The sequence below is a fragment of the Eurosta solidaginis genome, chromosome 4, assembly GCF_040869045.1.
Source record: "Eurosta solidaginis isolate ZX-2024a chromosome 4, ASM4086904v1, whole genome shotgun sequence".
Classification (NCBI taxonomy): domain Eukaryota; kingdom Metazoa; phylum Arthropoda; class Insecta; order Diptera; family Tephritidae; genus Eurosta; species Eurosta solidaginis.
Genome location: NC_090322.1, coordinates 204,611,110 through 204,628,543, shown reverse-complemented (window position 1 = coordinate 204,628,543; position 17,434 = coordinate 204,611,110). Strand labels below are relative to the sequence as shown.

The 17,434-nt window shown below is 35.3% G+C and overlaps 1 protein-coding gene across 1 annotated transcript in view; it reads left to right on the top strand.

Annotated features, from left to right (window-relative positions):
* The window catches only part of Tlk (Tousled-like kinase), a 33,574-nt gene extending 27,270 nt beyond the window's left edge, over window positions 1-6,304 (top strand). The window contains exons 7-8 of the mRNA XM_067784639.1: window positions 937-1,156; window positions 1,228-6,304. Of these exons, the coding sequence (XP_067640740.1) occupies window positions 937-1,156; window positions 1,228-1,491 (484 nt within the window). The 3' untranslated portion in view covers window positions 1,492-6,304. The remainder of the gene's footprint in view (window positions 1-936; window positions 1,157-1,227) is intronic.
* The last annotated feature ends 11,130 nt before the right edge of the window (window positions 6,305-17,434 follow it).

Here is a 17,434-nt window from a genome sequence, read left to right as displayed (position 1 = left end):
TTGTGGAACCAACGACTCTAACACCCCTCTCATTATGGTCCACCTCTGTTGAAACAGCAAGTTTCCTTGGGCTCCCGTTCGAGGATATTGATGACAATTTTTTGATCGGTCGCGGGGCGAAGCACTGCTACAACCACTGGTACTTTAATATTTGAAACAGAGGGTTGAACAGTATTATCACGGTTTAGCGTTCATTGCTTCATTTCAAATTACAATTTTTAGGGTAGTTAGAAGGTATTTTTTAATACCAAGAAACGAGTAATATTTACTTATTACATTTTTAGTTTCTCTCTATTTCTACTTTCCAATTTGATTGATTTTATTTATACGATTTTGAAATTGGTTTATAGCGGTTTTGGCATATTATTTAACAAAGTTACAATTTCCGGCTAAATGGCAGCCAACGTAGGAAAGTAGTTATTATTGCTCAGGTCGCCGGCATTTTTTCGGAGCTTGAACTCTGTCTACTCTGCGGTTTTTATCCTGACTTGGAATCATTCCGCGCTAAAAAATGAACAAAAATATTAATAGCACAAAGCAAATACCACCTTCACCAACAAAAAGCATAACTTTAACACATGATTACATACAGAGTATGTACTGTGAAAAAGAATAAAATATGCAACGAAGACAATTGGGATAAGTTTACAATAACTAAGGCATGACACCCCCAAGGCCTTCGGAGAGTTACCTGAGCGCTACAACAACAACAACAGCAACTAAGTCATGGCGTAGATGACTGCGTTTGTAACACTTCAACCATCGTAGGAGAGGGGTTCGCTTCCAGTCCCGGGAAAAAGAGCTTTGAAGAGATTTATAGAGTATAATGAAAACAGCTTGCGCATTGTCCGGCCTGATGTCACGTTAATTAAATTTTTTCCAAATTAAAAAAAAACTAATAATGTTGAACTCCGTTTTCTATTTCCACATCTACAGGTATCTCCCGCCCGAGTGTTTTGTTGTTGGGAAAAATCCGCCAAAAATTTCATCGAAAGTTGATGTTTGGAGTGTCGGTGTTATTTTCTACCAGTGTCTCTATGGTAAAAAGCCATTTGGTCACAACCAATCGCAAGCCACTATCCTTGAAGAGAATACAATTCTCAAAGCGACAGAGGTACAGTTCTCCAATAAACCAACTGTATCCAATGAAGCAAAGGTAGGTTTTCTATAAATCAATTACCAATTAAAATCAAATGTAATAAAATATCTATGCATACATTTTTGTAGAGCTTCATACGCGGTTGTTTAGCTTATCGTAAAGAAGATCGTATGGATGTGTTTGCATTAGCGCGCCATGAATATATACAACCGCCAATGCCTAAACATGGACGTGGTCAGTCGCAGCTGACGCAACAACAACAGCAACAACAACAACAGCAGCAACAACAGCAACAGCAGCAACAGTCGACTACATCACAGGCGAATTCCGCTGGTCAAACATCCTTTTCGGCGGGTATGTTTGGTAATTTGAATCAATCAAGTTCGTCCTAGCTCCAGACGAAACGTAACTCTAATTCCTAATTGCTGATGCTGATTGCGACCAACAACAATAATAATAACAACAATAGTAGTAGTAATAGTTTCAACAACATCAATAGCATAAAAAATTATAGTAGCAAAAGTTATACAAATAATTTAAACTACAGCAACAGCAATAACAATCAAAACAGTTATCACTACAATTACAATTGTAATAATAGTGATTGCAATCAAACTAATATTGTTAAAAAAACAACAGCTGCGCCACCACTACCAATGTTGGGCAATCTTTTTAATTCTGTAGAAACAACAACAATGTGGGAAAAAACGCAAATTTCTATATATGCACACGGAAAGGCAGCTGAAACACCAAGAGCAACTTCTACAACAGTAAATGCACCAACAGATTCCGCTGACAATAACAATAGCATTAATATTCAGCCGTCGCTACGAATAAAAAGAAAACGACAACGCATTGGTGCTGCTACTGGCAAAGATCGAAGCCAGGGGAATCACGGGCGCCATAACGTCAGCAGCTTCAACACCATGCCAAGTCGTCAACTAAAAACGCCTTTGTCAAGAAACAAACATAACCATCAGCATCAGCACTGCCGTAAACAAGACTTGTAAAGAAACAAGAAAGAAAATACATACCTACACAAACCAATAAAAAGAATAAATTTGGTGCTGATGAAAATTGCATATAAAAACTGTTGCTGCTTGTACTCTCTTTCTTATATTCAAATGCTTGCGACTCAAGACAGCGCTATACAGAGAGTATACAAAATTAATTGACAACATAACTTTCACTAAAAAGAAAGTCAATGACAGTTAATTTATATAGAAGAAAATGAAAATAAATGTGATAATGTATATACTTTTGCAAATGCATAATATTGGATTAGCAACGTTGCTGTGTACTTGAAATCCATTAAAAGCTATGGAACTACAACATTTTAAAGACAAATCGAATACATTCAATTATTCGCCTAAAAATGTGCAACACATATAATGATAAATCTGTATCAATTATTTGATTACACGTTTTTGTGCGTATCTTTTAAAGTATTTTATGATTTGTAGAAATTGTTGCTAAAATGAATTTCAACATGACAGACGACGGTTGATTGCTTACACTGCGTTTATTGATGAATATGAAATGCACGTTTGCAGCTTACAACATGTGGATGTGTGAGTGTGCGTGCGTTGGCTGGCAGCACCAACAAAGATTAGCTACGAAAATAGATTGAAATAACTGTTGCATAAATTACATTAATTGAATGCTTTTCATTACAAAATATGCATGTTTATTGCGGTTTATTCTCATTTTGTTATAATATTTTAACTGGAAAAGAAAAAAGCCTTAAAATGCCTTTGAAATATTAATCGGTATGCATCTTTGTTTTAAATTATTAGCTTATTAAGTTAATACATTTTTTTATTCTAAATTACAAATAAGTTCCAAATGTTGTACAGTAAGTTTACGGTGCGCGAACGCAGAACAATTTTGCGTATATAACTCGTGTATTAATTTACGACAAAATCTCTTATGCTCATTTCCAAGTTGACAATTTTCGTTGATACGAAATGTGTGAAAATAGTTTTTTAATTTTACCAAATGTATTTTAGAAAGGGCAAGGGGTTTATAGCATGGCCAAAATATAATTCAGATAATTCAAATATCAATTGTACATTTGAAAATGAGAATGAAATTGATAAAATGGCTATATTCCACTGATATCGAATACCACATTGATGAACTGTGAACATTGAGTATATACAACCACATGTACGCTGCAAATGCATGGATACACACATACGCACTGTGTATCACTTTATACAAATATTTGATTATATTCATACCCAACAAACATTTCGCTTAGAGAACGATTACAAAACGATCGAAGATAGAAGGTAAGAGAACGATTTGCGAAACTCTCGACAGCAATATCATTTTCGATAAAGAAGTGACTTTGTTCTCCGTATCGAGAAAAGGGTTAGAACGCCAATCGAATCCCAATATCGAGTTCTAATTGGTTTCTAAAGTCATTTTTAAATTGGAGCCCATTAAATTGAATTATTTAAAATAAATCAATTTCCATTGTTTTATTATTTTAAATACTTTTAACGGGTTATAGGCTTATATACCTAATATGAGTATAATTCAAAGGCTTGTTCTAATTAATCAAAACCTAACTTAAACAAAATTTTCGCGTTCATTTGGGGTATAGATGAGAACACATTTTCTTGATAATGGCAGACAAATAGCGTGTAGACAGTTTGCTCACTTTCCCTCTCATATGAACTTTAAAATGTATCTGCCCTAAAAATACAAAATTTGTATGCAAACCATTTTTTATTGGATGGATAAACTTTTTTATAAAATTTCATGTTATTTTATTTAATTATTACAAATAAAAAACTCATTTTGCAACTACCAAGTATAACACGTTCAGAAAATTACAATTCAAGTTCAGAAATTCCAATTTAAATTCAGAAATTTCCAATTCAAGTTCAGAAATTCCCAATTCAAGTTCAGAATTTTCAATTCAAGTTCAGAAAATTTGTCGGGTATTTTTTTCCATCCAATGGAAATAAATATATGTAAGATGGTATCTATGTGTTAAGGAAGCATTGGACATCTTAACTCGTTTAAATCAATTTTGCGAGATAGCGAAGAAAAAAACTTTGTCATAAGAAGCTATTGCAATGCCATCCAGCTATATTCTTAGTGTCACAACCATTGATCAGCACTGAGTATGACAGCAGTGATGACGACAATATGACCACTCAAACAGTCAACGGAGCGTCCACACTCCCGGAAGTAACGTATAGGTACTGTCTGCATAGATCTTGGCGCCATATGTCAAAATATCTCACCTTATCCGCCATCATCATCATTCATCATGAATTGGCACTTAATTGCGATTTTGGCAGTTTCGTCACAAATTATGCTAACTTTCCCTGTTTCGCGGTAACTGACGGCGATTGGGAGCACCTTGAGAGGTCAAGTCTTCCTCCACCTTCGCAACTCTGTGGAGGTCTCTCCCTTCGACTGCTTCCAAACTGCTGTTTCGACTGAAGTACTTTTTTGGCCGTAGCGTCATCATGCGCTTGTTGGAAAGAATTATCCTCCATTTGATTTCAAGGTTCGGGATGTACACACCTTGAAGAAAACTTGGGGTACACTATACCCAAGCCACCATTTTAGCAACATGGTCAACGAAGCATCAACACTTCCGCAAGTAACATATAAGTATAAAATTTATTAAAATAATTTTTGAAAATTAACACCCTACTTATAAATTTTTGAATTCGAACTGTAATTTTCTGAACTTGAAATGTAATTTTCTGAACTTGAAATGAAAATTCTGAACTTGAATTGTAATTTTCTGAACTTGAATTGTAGTTTTCTGAATTTAAATTGAAATTTCTGAACTTGAATTGGAAAATCTGAACTTGAATTGTAAATTTCTGAATTTAAATTGGAAATTCTGAACTTGAATTGTAATTTTCTGAACTCAAACTGGAAAAGGTGTAGTGTTTCTCAAATCGAACTCTAACCTTGTTCTCTAATGTAATTATCGATTAGAGATGCATTATAGTACTACATTAGAATTCTAATGTAAAATCACAATATTTCTCTAACGTTAGAAACTGTGTTTTCTTGGTAATAACAGTATACAATTTTAGACAGCATGTATTACAGTTGTAAAGTCTAAAAGATCGTTTAGTACGTAAATTATCTAATGGTGTAAAAATAGCACACATACACACTCATACAAAATATGCAAGTAAACAGCATAAATGCAATAAAGGCATCAACAGCAGTAATAGCGCCAGCAGCAAAATCACGAAATAAAAAAAAACTCATTTGAAAAAAAAAATAATAATAATAATAAACAAGTAATCGCACGCAAATTTAGGATTATTTCTATTTAGAATTAACTCGTACATACATACAATATAAATACATATACATATATAAATATAAAGAAATTCACATATATGTAAGCATAAGATTGTAATGAGATATACATATATTTAAATATAAATGGGAAGAGAGAGTGAGAATGTAGAAAGGAGTTAAAAACCTAAAGCAAAGTATGCAAATAATGCAAACGTAAAGATGAATTATCCGTAAGTATAAATGTAGAATTTGTGAAAGCTTAGCGAAGCGCAGAAAAAGAATGCTCTAGATATGATAAAAACAAAATATATATGTAAATGTTTGGCTAGTAAATTCAGCCAGCGAGAGCGGGCATAATGTGATGTGCGGTTACGTAACACTCAGAGATAGAACTCTTTGAGTGGAGGCCCTCATCCAAATTTAATTATTATTTTTATTAATATTAAAAACAATTAACTAAAAAAAGCAGAAAGTATTGTATGCTCTGAGACACAATGTAAAGATTGTGGAAGATAGAGAGGAAATAATAGTTACAAATAAATAAATTACAATTTATATAAAGCTAAAATTATTTAAAACAATACAAAATATTAAAATGCAAACAAATTAAAACTCAACTACCATTATAAATATTAATAAAAAAAAACAAAAACAAGCAACAAGAAAGTGTATAGTTTTAGTTTTTAATTATATTATTATTATTATTATTATATAATAGTTTATTAAATTAAACAATTGAATAAAAAACTAAAAAAAAAACAAAAACAAACAAAATATAAGCAGATGTTAGAATTATATTATTAGTATGCAAGTATGTATGTAATAAAGAAGAAGTATAGATGAAGATGGTGAGAAAAAAAATAAACTTAACTATAAATGTATAATATAAAAAAAACAAAAAAAAAAAAAAAACAAGCAAGCGTTATAATTGAATCAAAATCGTCGGGTAACCAAATACACACAACCAAGGTCTTACTGTTTGCTATGAACGCGTTCATATGTAGGAGGGTCTTTGTTAGCGTAGATGCATTGGTGCTGCTTTGCTGGTATTGATGATTTGCACGACATTAGAAGCTAGTACCGTACCACCACTGCTACAACAACACCGACAACAACAGTACCGTACCACAGCTTTAGCATGAGCATTTATACGGGTTTGCCCTTTAGAATTTTTCAAAGCTCCACTCACAGCTAGCTTAGATCTTCCAACATGCACATGTTTTAATAGATATGAGCGCTAGGGATTTAAAAAAGTAATGAAATTTGACGACCTATCCACACATTTTCTTTCACCAAGGCCAAAAGTAATTATTCAGCGGTTTTGTACAGGAATTATTATATTTTTTAACATATATTAGGCACGTGTGCTGTATGATGCACAGCAATGTGTTCGCTACTTCCCAACCTACAAACCTGAAAGCTTAAGTATGATCCTTTTTCTTACTTTTTTTGTTTCTTTTTATGACATATTTGTATGCAGTATATATCTCTACATATTTAACTGATATCCTATCCTTAATGAACTTGTTTTCACACTTGCATTCGATGTTGGTGGTGGTTTTATTTAGCGATGATTATTCTTGTTTTTGTTACTGTTTGAGTCGCCCTATTTAAGGTGATTTATGTTTTATCATTGTTGTAGCGTGGAACCAGTAAATTTTTTGTTAGAGAAGTTGTGATGTTAGTGTTTTTAAGTGGTTTTTTTTTTTTTTTTTTTTTTGTTTTTGAAGCTACATGATAAGGTTTCCAAAAAAAATTTATGCGGGCCTATTCTAGATTTCGATTCCGACGAATTTATTCGGAATCGAAATGGATTGGTGTTCTGAATATCGATTCCGACCAGACTTGGTCGATTTGAAAAGTTTTGTCTCTGAGCAGTCGGAATCGAAAGTAATTAGCATATTAAGCACATATAATTACATTATTTTTCCCACCAATAAGTTTTATTAAATTATTCATTTTATTTGGAAGATTTATAACAACTTTTTGCTGGACTATTTGTTTATTTAATATGACATCTTAATTTGAAAATTCCTATAAAAAATTTTACAAAGCTAAACAAAGCGATTCTGGTCGAAAGAAAATCGACGTGTTCTCAATTTCGATCGATCGATTTTCATGCACAGTTGCATCTCTTGCCTCTGCATTTCCGAAAACCATTGGTGCTTGCATTTTGTTCAAATTTTTGCACAATTTTAATTTAACTAAACCAAAATAAATAAAAACAGCTGTTTCGCTTGATTATCGACTCGAAATGAAAACGATTCGAAATCGACTTCGAATCGATTTGTTTCAATCGGAATTGAGAACACCAAAAAGAAATCGACTCGGAATCAGCCTCGTTTTACTTTTAAAAAGGAGTCGGAATTCAGGGGTGGCTTTCCATAATTCGATAGTCGACACTCGTTAGTTCGATACTTTAATTCGATATCGAACGCTCGACGACACAGTTTTGTTTTACGTATTTCAATTTGAGTACATTTTTCTCGTGTATCAAAAAGTGTTTCGATATTATATTGGAATCATCAAAATAATTTCAATAGGGAAAAGCGTTTGTTTGCTGACTCCTTAGCTTAAAATTATTCGTCAAATAATCGCTAAAGCATTAAAAAATCTAGCTTACGAAAAGCAATTCGACACCTAAGGTGCTATCGAACAGATTATATCGAACGTTCGATACGACGCGACGAGATTTTGTGTTACGGAACGCAAAAACGATTATTTGATACTCGTTTTTGTTCGATATCGAATTACGGAAAGCCACCCCAGAACAGACCTGTTTAAAAAAAGTGTATATAATATAAAAAAATACTTACCTCCGAAGAGATTTTTCAGCCGAGCTCTTCTCTTCCAGTTTGCGTCGTGTTCCTTTTTTAATTTTTCCTACAAATTGGCGGGACGGCACTTTCGTTTTTTATGCGGACGTCGAACGGAAATCAGCAAAGTAGATGCATTTTCACTAAAAAGCTTTTCATGGCAGAAATACACTAGCTAAAACTAAATTGCTAAATCACTGCCGAGGGCGACTCCGCTTCCCAATTGTCAACCTCACCTTCGAGCGGCGAATCCCGTTTCACTAGCAGGCAAGGCTCTGGCGACCACAAGCTCCCATCGTACAACGGCGGTTGCCTATACTTTTAGATTAATTACCACACATATTTTTTATGAGTTAAATTTTAACAAAAGTTCGTTGAAAGAAATGGTCATAATAAATTGATATTTTATTGGAATCCGAGAAAAATCGCGGAAACAGCCGATTGTGCTTCCTATCGTTGTCGATCCGTGATCGTGTTTTAAGATTCGCACTTGGTATTGCAGGCCTGATATCTATCTTGTTGTCAATATCGAAGACACTGGGGAAACGCCCCGGCTCTTTTCTCTGTAACTCGATCCGAAAACTCAAATTACACACATTAAAATCTGAAAGAAATTTCTTTCGAATCGAGATACATGGTACGGTTTCTGCGCTCTCATTTTACCACAATTCTATCGACTTGGCAGTCATCAGCATAGCTTCTGTAAACTGCATAGCATCACTACTCCGCTAAGTTCCATTAATTGCAGGTTTTTATCAAGAAACAGCTCACCATAGGACAAAACTAGCTGAACACAGTGAATCAAGGTTCTTACCTTTTCCTAGTCCTAAAATTGTACAGCGAATTGCTTGAAAGGTCGGCAGGCATCAACATAGCTCCTGAATGAAATATCTACGTCAAGAGCGTACGTTCCGGTAACACAGCACCATTTAGGTACTAGCCCGACCATCTCGGCAACGATGTATATGGCCACGTTAAACCTTCCAAGAGGAACCTGGGGTCGCCAGAGCTTCGGCTGGTAATGAAACATGATTCGACACAGGTAGGTGAAGTTGACAATTGGGTTGGAGAAGCTATATGTTGCGCTGGCAACCCCTTAAGAGGGTTGCGCTACACAGCCCCTTGAATCAATTTGGTATTTTAGTCGCCTCTTACGACAGGCATATTCTAAGCCCGTTAACCCGCTGGGGATGTACATTCAGGTCGATGGCTTTACCGACAGTCAGTTACTCAAACATATTGGGCGTTACGTTCGATAATAATTTTACCTGCTATGCACATGTAACCGCTTTCTTTCAAGTCTTTCGAAGGCAGCACTTACTCAAACCGGTGAACTTTGTAGTTCTGTCAAAACACTGCGCTAAGAACTGCAACGAGATATCTCCGTATGGCACCTTAGACCTGGGCACCAACAAGACAACTGATTGATGCGGCTCTGCCTCCAGGAAAATAAAGGAGCATATCTGTAAGCACTATAAAGAGATTCCTCGTACAAGAACTCAGGCGTTAAACAGCCAATTCTTGTAGTAGTCACTGTGACTCAACATCAAACCAGCTGGTGTGTCGAAATAGCCAGTTTCCTCGGACTTTCCTTAGCGGATATCGATGACAATTTGGGGATGAGGCGCAGCACTGCTACTAGCCTAACGACCAAACTCAGCCTATCCGGTGAAGTGCCAATTAATGATGATGTCATATTTTATGTATTCTTGGATGAAATCATTCAGCAACCTGTCAAAGCGCCGACCAGATTTAACCGTAAAGGATGAAAGCTACAATTCCATAAGCATGCTTGCAGGTTTTGAAGCCTTTTATGTCATTTTCCAGTCGTGTAAACGAAATAGCTGAGAAATAGGGTGAAAATCTAGAACGCCCGAGAGGCTAGTTGTGGAGTTCTGACAAAAACGGGTATCTCAATAGAACATGTTTTTATAATTCAAAAACATTTCATCGAATGTGTTCACATAATGGTGTGACGAATATTCACATCACTAAATAAATGCACAACAACAAAAGCAAGTTACATAAACACATTAATCATCATGTACACCAGGGTTAACCAAAGTAAAAAGTGTGGCTGTATTAGTGAGAGCGCGATGATCGTACGAATCACTTGATGCACGATTGACTCGTCTATTAGCAAGCAACGAGGCAACATCGTATGCAATAATTATGTTTGTTTATTCGCAAGATTACGAAACTTCGCGCATAAATAGCATAGTCGTACGCAAACAAGCGACACCATCAATAGATGTTGCTACTCTGCTTGTTGAGCGGCAACTAAAGACGAAAGAGCATAACAAATACGTGTGAAGTGGCGCCAATAATTATTCAACTAAATCTTTATCCCTGATGTACACACATACATACAAGCAGCAGAGAGATACTCACAAACGCATGTCATCATCAGCCGAAGTAGTACTCACATATACACACGCATATGGTTACACACCAGGTAGAGGATTCTAAAAGGGGAAACGTCTAGGCATTTGGACAAGGCAACAGAGAGTATAAAAGCAGAGCAAGCTGAGTAGTCAGTAATCAGTTTGAATTAAACACGCAATTGGTTGTGAAATATAAGTGTTATTGTGAAGTACTTTCAAATTAGTCTAATAAAGACCATTTTGCATTATTGAATATTTTTGTCGGGAAAGGTACCAAAAGTCAAAGCATTTCTAACTTTCACCCCAAGGCTGATAATAAAAATGTTACTTCTGTTAGGAGCTTTGTGCAAAAAGCATTTGCACATTATGTTGTGGTTCTTTTATTTTTCATATAAAAAATGTATAGTTTTTCTATCATGATTTAAAATGAATGTAATGTAATTATTTTATGACCTTAATGATTAGTTATCAGACTTAAAGTTTAAATTTATGGGGTTTCGAGTCGAAAAATATGTTAAATATTGGATGCCCTAGTGCATATGACTGTAAGTGCTATCAAAAACAGAGGGTATGCTGTCAAAAACTTTCCACAAAACCTAAGTAGGTATTATGAATGTGAGGGAGAGGGAGATTTCTCTACCATTTCATAGGAGTTTTTTCACTAGTTAAATTAAAGGGAATGCATCAAAATAGTTAAAGGAAATTGTTCTTTTAAGAAAGAACACTTATTTGTACAAACTTGTGCTAAAATATGTATTTACATTCTACCCCAATATTCTCACTGTAAATACAACAACAACAACAACAACCACAATATTTATTTTAAGTCGAAAAGTATATCATAAGCAACGGTAGAGCTCTTGGTATACATATTTGATGCAGCCATCCAGAAATTGTGCAAGGATTTTTTAATAAGGCTTAAATAGATTTTGGCATATGAAGAAGTAGGAATTCAACTCAACTTGGCCGCCAGAAAATTGCTTTGCTGAACGAAAGCCGGCAACTCCGGCAGATTTGTGTTATGCGGCCGTCTTCTTCTTATGTTCCGCTGTTGATGTTGCTGTGGCACCAATTCATTATTAATTTCAGTGAATACCACATGAAATGCAATTAATACTGTGCATTGTTTTTATTTTATTTTTTTAATTTCCAACAAATTTGCAACAATAATTAAACTTTTCAATCTTTTAAACAAAATAAGAAATGTGCAACGAAATTTCAATTGACAAAACAGCTGACTTCGAAAATTCGACATTCCTGTTCCCCAATTATTGTTCTCCCTAGGAGAACAGAATTGGAGGAATTTTTCCGCGGGAATAAAAAAATCCGCGAGAACAAAATTCCGCGAGAATATTTAGAATTGGTCTGAATACTTACCTATTCTTACTAATAAAGTAACTAAAATGATTAATGACTTTGAATAAGATGAAGATGAGTCTTAAAGACATTGAAATCAAACTTGCCGATGTCACGGTTTTTTATAATTTATATGGTATTGATAATGAACTGGAATTGTGGTAGAGGGCTTGCCAAAATCAGGGACCAACAGATCGTGTATGTGCCTTCGAGAAGACAGCATTCCATCCAAAAATAAGAGAAGCACTTGAAATTCTGCTTGCAATGCCCTGCACAACCGCAACTGTGGAAGGCTCCTTCAGCACTCTAAGGAAATAAATAAATTTTTTTTAAATATACTTATTGTGTTTTATTTGTTTATTTATTTATTTGTGCAAATTGGTAGCGGAAAATGATACGGCGTTAAAAGATCTAATTTTAGATGAATTTACAATAAATCCGCGAAGAATTATACTTAGGAAGTTTTCTAATACTCAGAGAATGAGTAAAGCAATTTAAAATACATCTCTGTAACTAAATAAAGTATGTGGAAAAATACAATTTTTTTGAACGAAACTCACTTGGGGGATCACATTTCTAAAGTAATTACACCTTGTACTGACTATTAAATTAATCTATCTAATTCAACAAAATTTTGAATTACAAAATCCTAGACATGGTAGATATTTTAGGGAGCTCTAAATTAAATTTTAACGGACTGCTAGAGCCCACAGCTGGGTCTATAAAGCAGGCTTCGCTTTTACCTAGACGTGATTACTCTTTATACTAATAAATACGCTATATATGAATCTGAAATTAAAAAAAAAAATTGGGCGCCCCCTTTGTGAAAGGCTCGATACGCCCTTGGTTACGTCATTGTGGATTAGACATGTTGATATCTTCAGCATTGATGTCAAAATAACCAATAGAACCGATCACCTGATTTTTATAGTGACTATTGTTGTCTCATTCCGATCGGATGCATCGCCAAATTGAAAATCTTGTCAAAACGCTGAGAGGTAGCCATATGGAACATCCTGTCAGGCACTTGACACTTGTTTTGGCCGCAAAGAAAATGTTCCTTTTGCACTGTAATAATTTTTTAGTACCTATGGCTAACAAGATGTTGATTAAAATAAACAATAATATACTTTTTTGCATAAATTTGCAAAAAATATTAGCTCGACACTGCAAATCTGGTCTTAAGCTTTTCTTCACGAGCTGTGTTTACGCGCGAACAGTTGAAACGTATTATGCGGCAGTTATTCACGAACGTACGTACCAAAAACCTGTCAGCCGACACGACCTATCTTATGAGTGCAATGTAAACGAAAACTCACCGACGTGCAACGCCCGTACGTACGTAGCCCGGAACGTAGAAATCAAAACAATTTTGATTTTTTCCGTAAGAACGTGCCAGCTGATCGCTCTCTCACTAGACAGAGTTGCCTAATAAACTTTTGTGCGCTAATTTTTGACCGTTTGCAGTTTTATGCAAAAACACCTAATTAAAGTTTGAAAAATTGTGAAAATAATTCGAAATAATTATGTAAAAGTGCTGATTATAAATATGTAATATATTTATATTTATTTAATATTAATTCCAGCCTTGTACAACATCAAAAATTAAATTGGAAAAAGTTGTTGTTTCCATAAGCATGCATGCAAAATGGTCAATGGCTTATCTGTAAACAATACACACACAAATATGTTATGTACATGTACACAAACGCACACATTGATTCATACGGGCTTGAGGGTTCGGTCAAACGTGTTTCGTACGACAAACGTCCGTACGTACGGCACACGTCGGTGGGTAATTGCCGCTTTAGTCTTTCAAAGGAGCAAGGTGAAACGTGTTAGTATTCTACGCGAATAAGTGAAACGTGCTAATTTTCCACTCGAACAGTTGAAACGTGTTAGTATTACTCCCGAGCAAGTGAAACGTGTTGGTATTCGCGCGAACAAGTGAAACGTGTTAGCATTACTCCCGAGCAAGTGAAACGTGTTGGTATTCGCGCGAACATGTGAAACGAGCTAGTTTTCCACTCGAACAATTGAAAGGTGTTTTCAACGCGCACAACTGAAAAGTGTTAGTCCTTCATGGGACCGATCATATAAAATAAACAATTTAAACCCGCGTTTTATTTCATTTCAAGTGCACGCTTTTCTTTCAGTTTGCTTGTACCACCATTTCAAAGCGGTAAGTTGCATTTTACATCTTCGTTTTATTTGCGCCTAAAACTATGCTACCAGATTATTATACACTCATGGACATATAAATGTTACGTGGTGACAACAGTGATGCCATTACAGCGGATTTGCTCTTATTTTCGGGATTTTTCTGTAAAAAAAGTTGACAAAAGAGTGGAGAGATTCCCGTATGCGATCAGAACGGATAATTGTGATTAAACAAAAAAAGATGCACAAAATATACAAAATTTCGTTACTTAATTTCGCAACTCTTATTTTTGTTATTACAAAATACTTATTGTTGAAATTTATGGACAAAAAAGTAGATCCATCAAAAGACGAATTAACTTTATTATAAAAAAATGTGATTTGAGAGCTGTCAAATTATATAAATTTTTTTTAAAATCACAAAATAACTTTTTTGGAATTGAATTTCATAATAAGGCCCCAGGCCTATTCGATTTTCGAATCGGGTTTGAATACCTCCGGGATTGGTTTTTTGTTGCTCTATTAACCATACTGATTTTTTTTTATTTACGAAAGTGTCTTTTTGGATAAACAAATAAAGGTAATGGACCAAATGTCCATGTAAGCTTGAGAGTGGCAATTCCGAAGTATTTACAGAAGTATAGTCCTCATTCGATGAACAAGGATTTGTTATTCTCTCATCTTATGGACATGCTCTGAATCATGGACGCTACCGAAATAAGATTATTTCTATCGAATTTGTCAGCAGAGTAAGGGCGATGTCGTTGCCAGTATAATATTGTAACGAATTCAGGGAAATTCCCCTTATTTGAAACCTTCTGCTAATGTTCGAATCGCTAAACTGTTGAATAAATCACTCCAATATTCAGTATTGCAAACTGATCTTTATTTAGATTACTTTGGGAGTAGTTCTCCACAACCAATGGCGTGTTTAAATCAAAACTGATTCGTTATTACTCAGCTGGCGCTGCTTTTATACCCTCACTTTCTTCGTTCACCCATTTCTCCTAAAGTCTAGTCATTTCGCGAACAGTTGTAGCTCATGCTTGGTTAGTTAGCTATATATGTACATGTATATCTGTAGTCCACGCCTCTCCCATAGCCATATGCGCGTGTATGTGTGAGTAACTACTTCGGCTGATGACTACATATTTGTGTGTGTGAGATATTTCTTCATCGCCTTCTACATAAGAGTGGCTGCTTTATTGTTGTTGTGCATTTAGTGATGCTAATATTCGTCACAATATTAAACATTTTTTCCAATGATTTCTTTTTAGTGCTGCTAGAGTGCGACAGTATTTTGCAGGATATGAGTCTGGATATATCATTAGGTAGGGCTGACTGTCATGGGAGTAATTTAATTTTAGCTGCCAGCTATGAGGCATACTTTTCAGGGGATATGTCTTATTTAAATCATTTTTGATATAACGATACAAAATCTCAAAGGTTGCTACAGAAGATTTGTCAGTCACAAGGAAATTGTGAGAGGGGGTTGTAATCACCGGCATGGCACTATCCGGAAGAATTTGCTTTATCTTGCATATCAAGTACTTCTGCCAACTTGTTTATAATGTTCTTGGTTAAAGACGGCTCGCATAGTGGCAGTGGTCAACACAGAACCATCTACGACTGTGAGGGACACATTCATGAAGAGCATTTCCTGTTAATGTGATAGTTCTGCGTTATATTACAATTTTACTGACCTCTATCGCGTACTTCCAAATGACTCATTTGAAAGCGTTTACATTGGCCTCATTCGCATTGCGCTTAACCTTTCCCGCAAGACTCGACTACGAGGACACCAATCCATCGTAAAAAATGCACTGACGCAAGTAGAATTGTCAGTTTGGCTTTAAACAACTAGTGGAAACTCCTATTTATAATTATGATACAACACTAAGATTATCATACGTCGTTTAACCACTGTGTTCTTGCCGGGCTTCTCTTAATAAGAAAATGTCAAAAGCGTGTTTGGATCGGATGTGTGCATTACATTTGCAGGCCGAATGCGATGAAATGCGCTCAAATTAGTCATTTCGGAAATGCAATTTGTATGAGGAAATGCGTCGCATTTGCAATTTTTTGCCCAACATAACGGATTTGGTGGAGTGTAAAGGGCCAATTAACGGTGACTTATCCATAACCAGATAAAACAGCTGATAGAACCAACTTTAGGAACTCAATGTAATCGATTAATGGTGCCATACCATAACGCTAAAGCCATAACCATACCATAGCCAACCAATTGGTTTTTGGTTTTTCGCCATATGCATAACCTAAAAATATTTGAGTTGGAGAATTTATTAACTTTTTGTAGATTTTAGTTATTGTTTTGGATACGTTTTGACTAAGAGACTTATTTTTTGTGGTATATGTTTGTAATTTTTTGCGATTTCTTAATTTTTATGAAAATTTCACGATTTTTAGGTTAAGGCACCAATAACTTATGCAAATTTGATATAGATAAGTGAAAATATGGTTATGACTATGGCGTTAGGGTTAAGAAAGTTTAATTGGCCCTTAAATGTGATATAAGTTTTGGGGCAGCGCGATTTTCTGTCCAACCCGATATTAACTAAAATGAGCTAATTTTTTTTTTCCCCAAAATATATTATTATGCTGAAAACAAAAATTAGCTCTCAGGCTGAACTGGTCGGTCCAGGGGATCTCACATAGACTGAATGAGTCCGTAGTGTTCAAATTAGATCTTAGCTCCCCATTGGAATATATAGCACAGTCAATTTTGAAAGTATATTTATAGGTTGTTTGAAATTGGAACGTGAAATCATTCCCTACAACGGGCAAATGAACCGTTACTCTTGGAAATTCTTTGTTCCTTGTTGATTTTTCGACAGGGTAAGAATTGGAAATATTTTAAAACGATTTTCCGTCAGCTCTTGTAAAGTTTTGCTAAGAGATAAGCCGGTTTCCGCATTGTGCCGCCTTCTGTGTTCAATTGCTTTCAGTTGTGATCGTGCTGGATGTTGATTTTCGTCATATTCGAATGCCACATGAACCAGATACGGATAGAGATTTAACATGCAAATGCAACAACAATGTGAACCATAGGGATCACATTGTTGTTGCATTTCCCTGCAAAAATGCGAGTAGTCTAGGATGAGTCCGGGCGAGTCACAAACGAGTGTGCGACTAATGCCAGTTTTGTCTCTTTGTATGCGTTGAACTGTTCCCTTTCGTTTGAGCATGTCCTATGAAGAGACTAATTGTACCCATTTATACCCGAAAGGAATCGATAGGACCAATTCCCTTTGTACCCGTATGGGAATTGTATGAAGACTAGTCCTTTTCGCTTCAATAAGGACTAATAG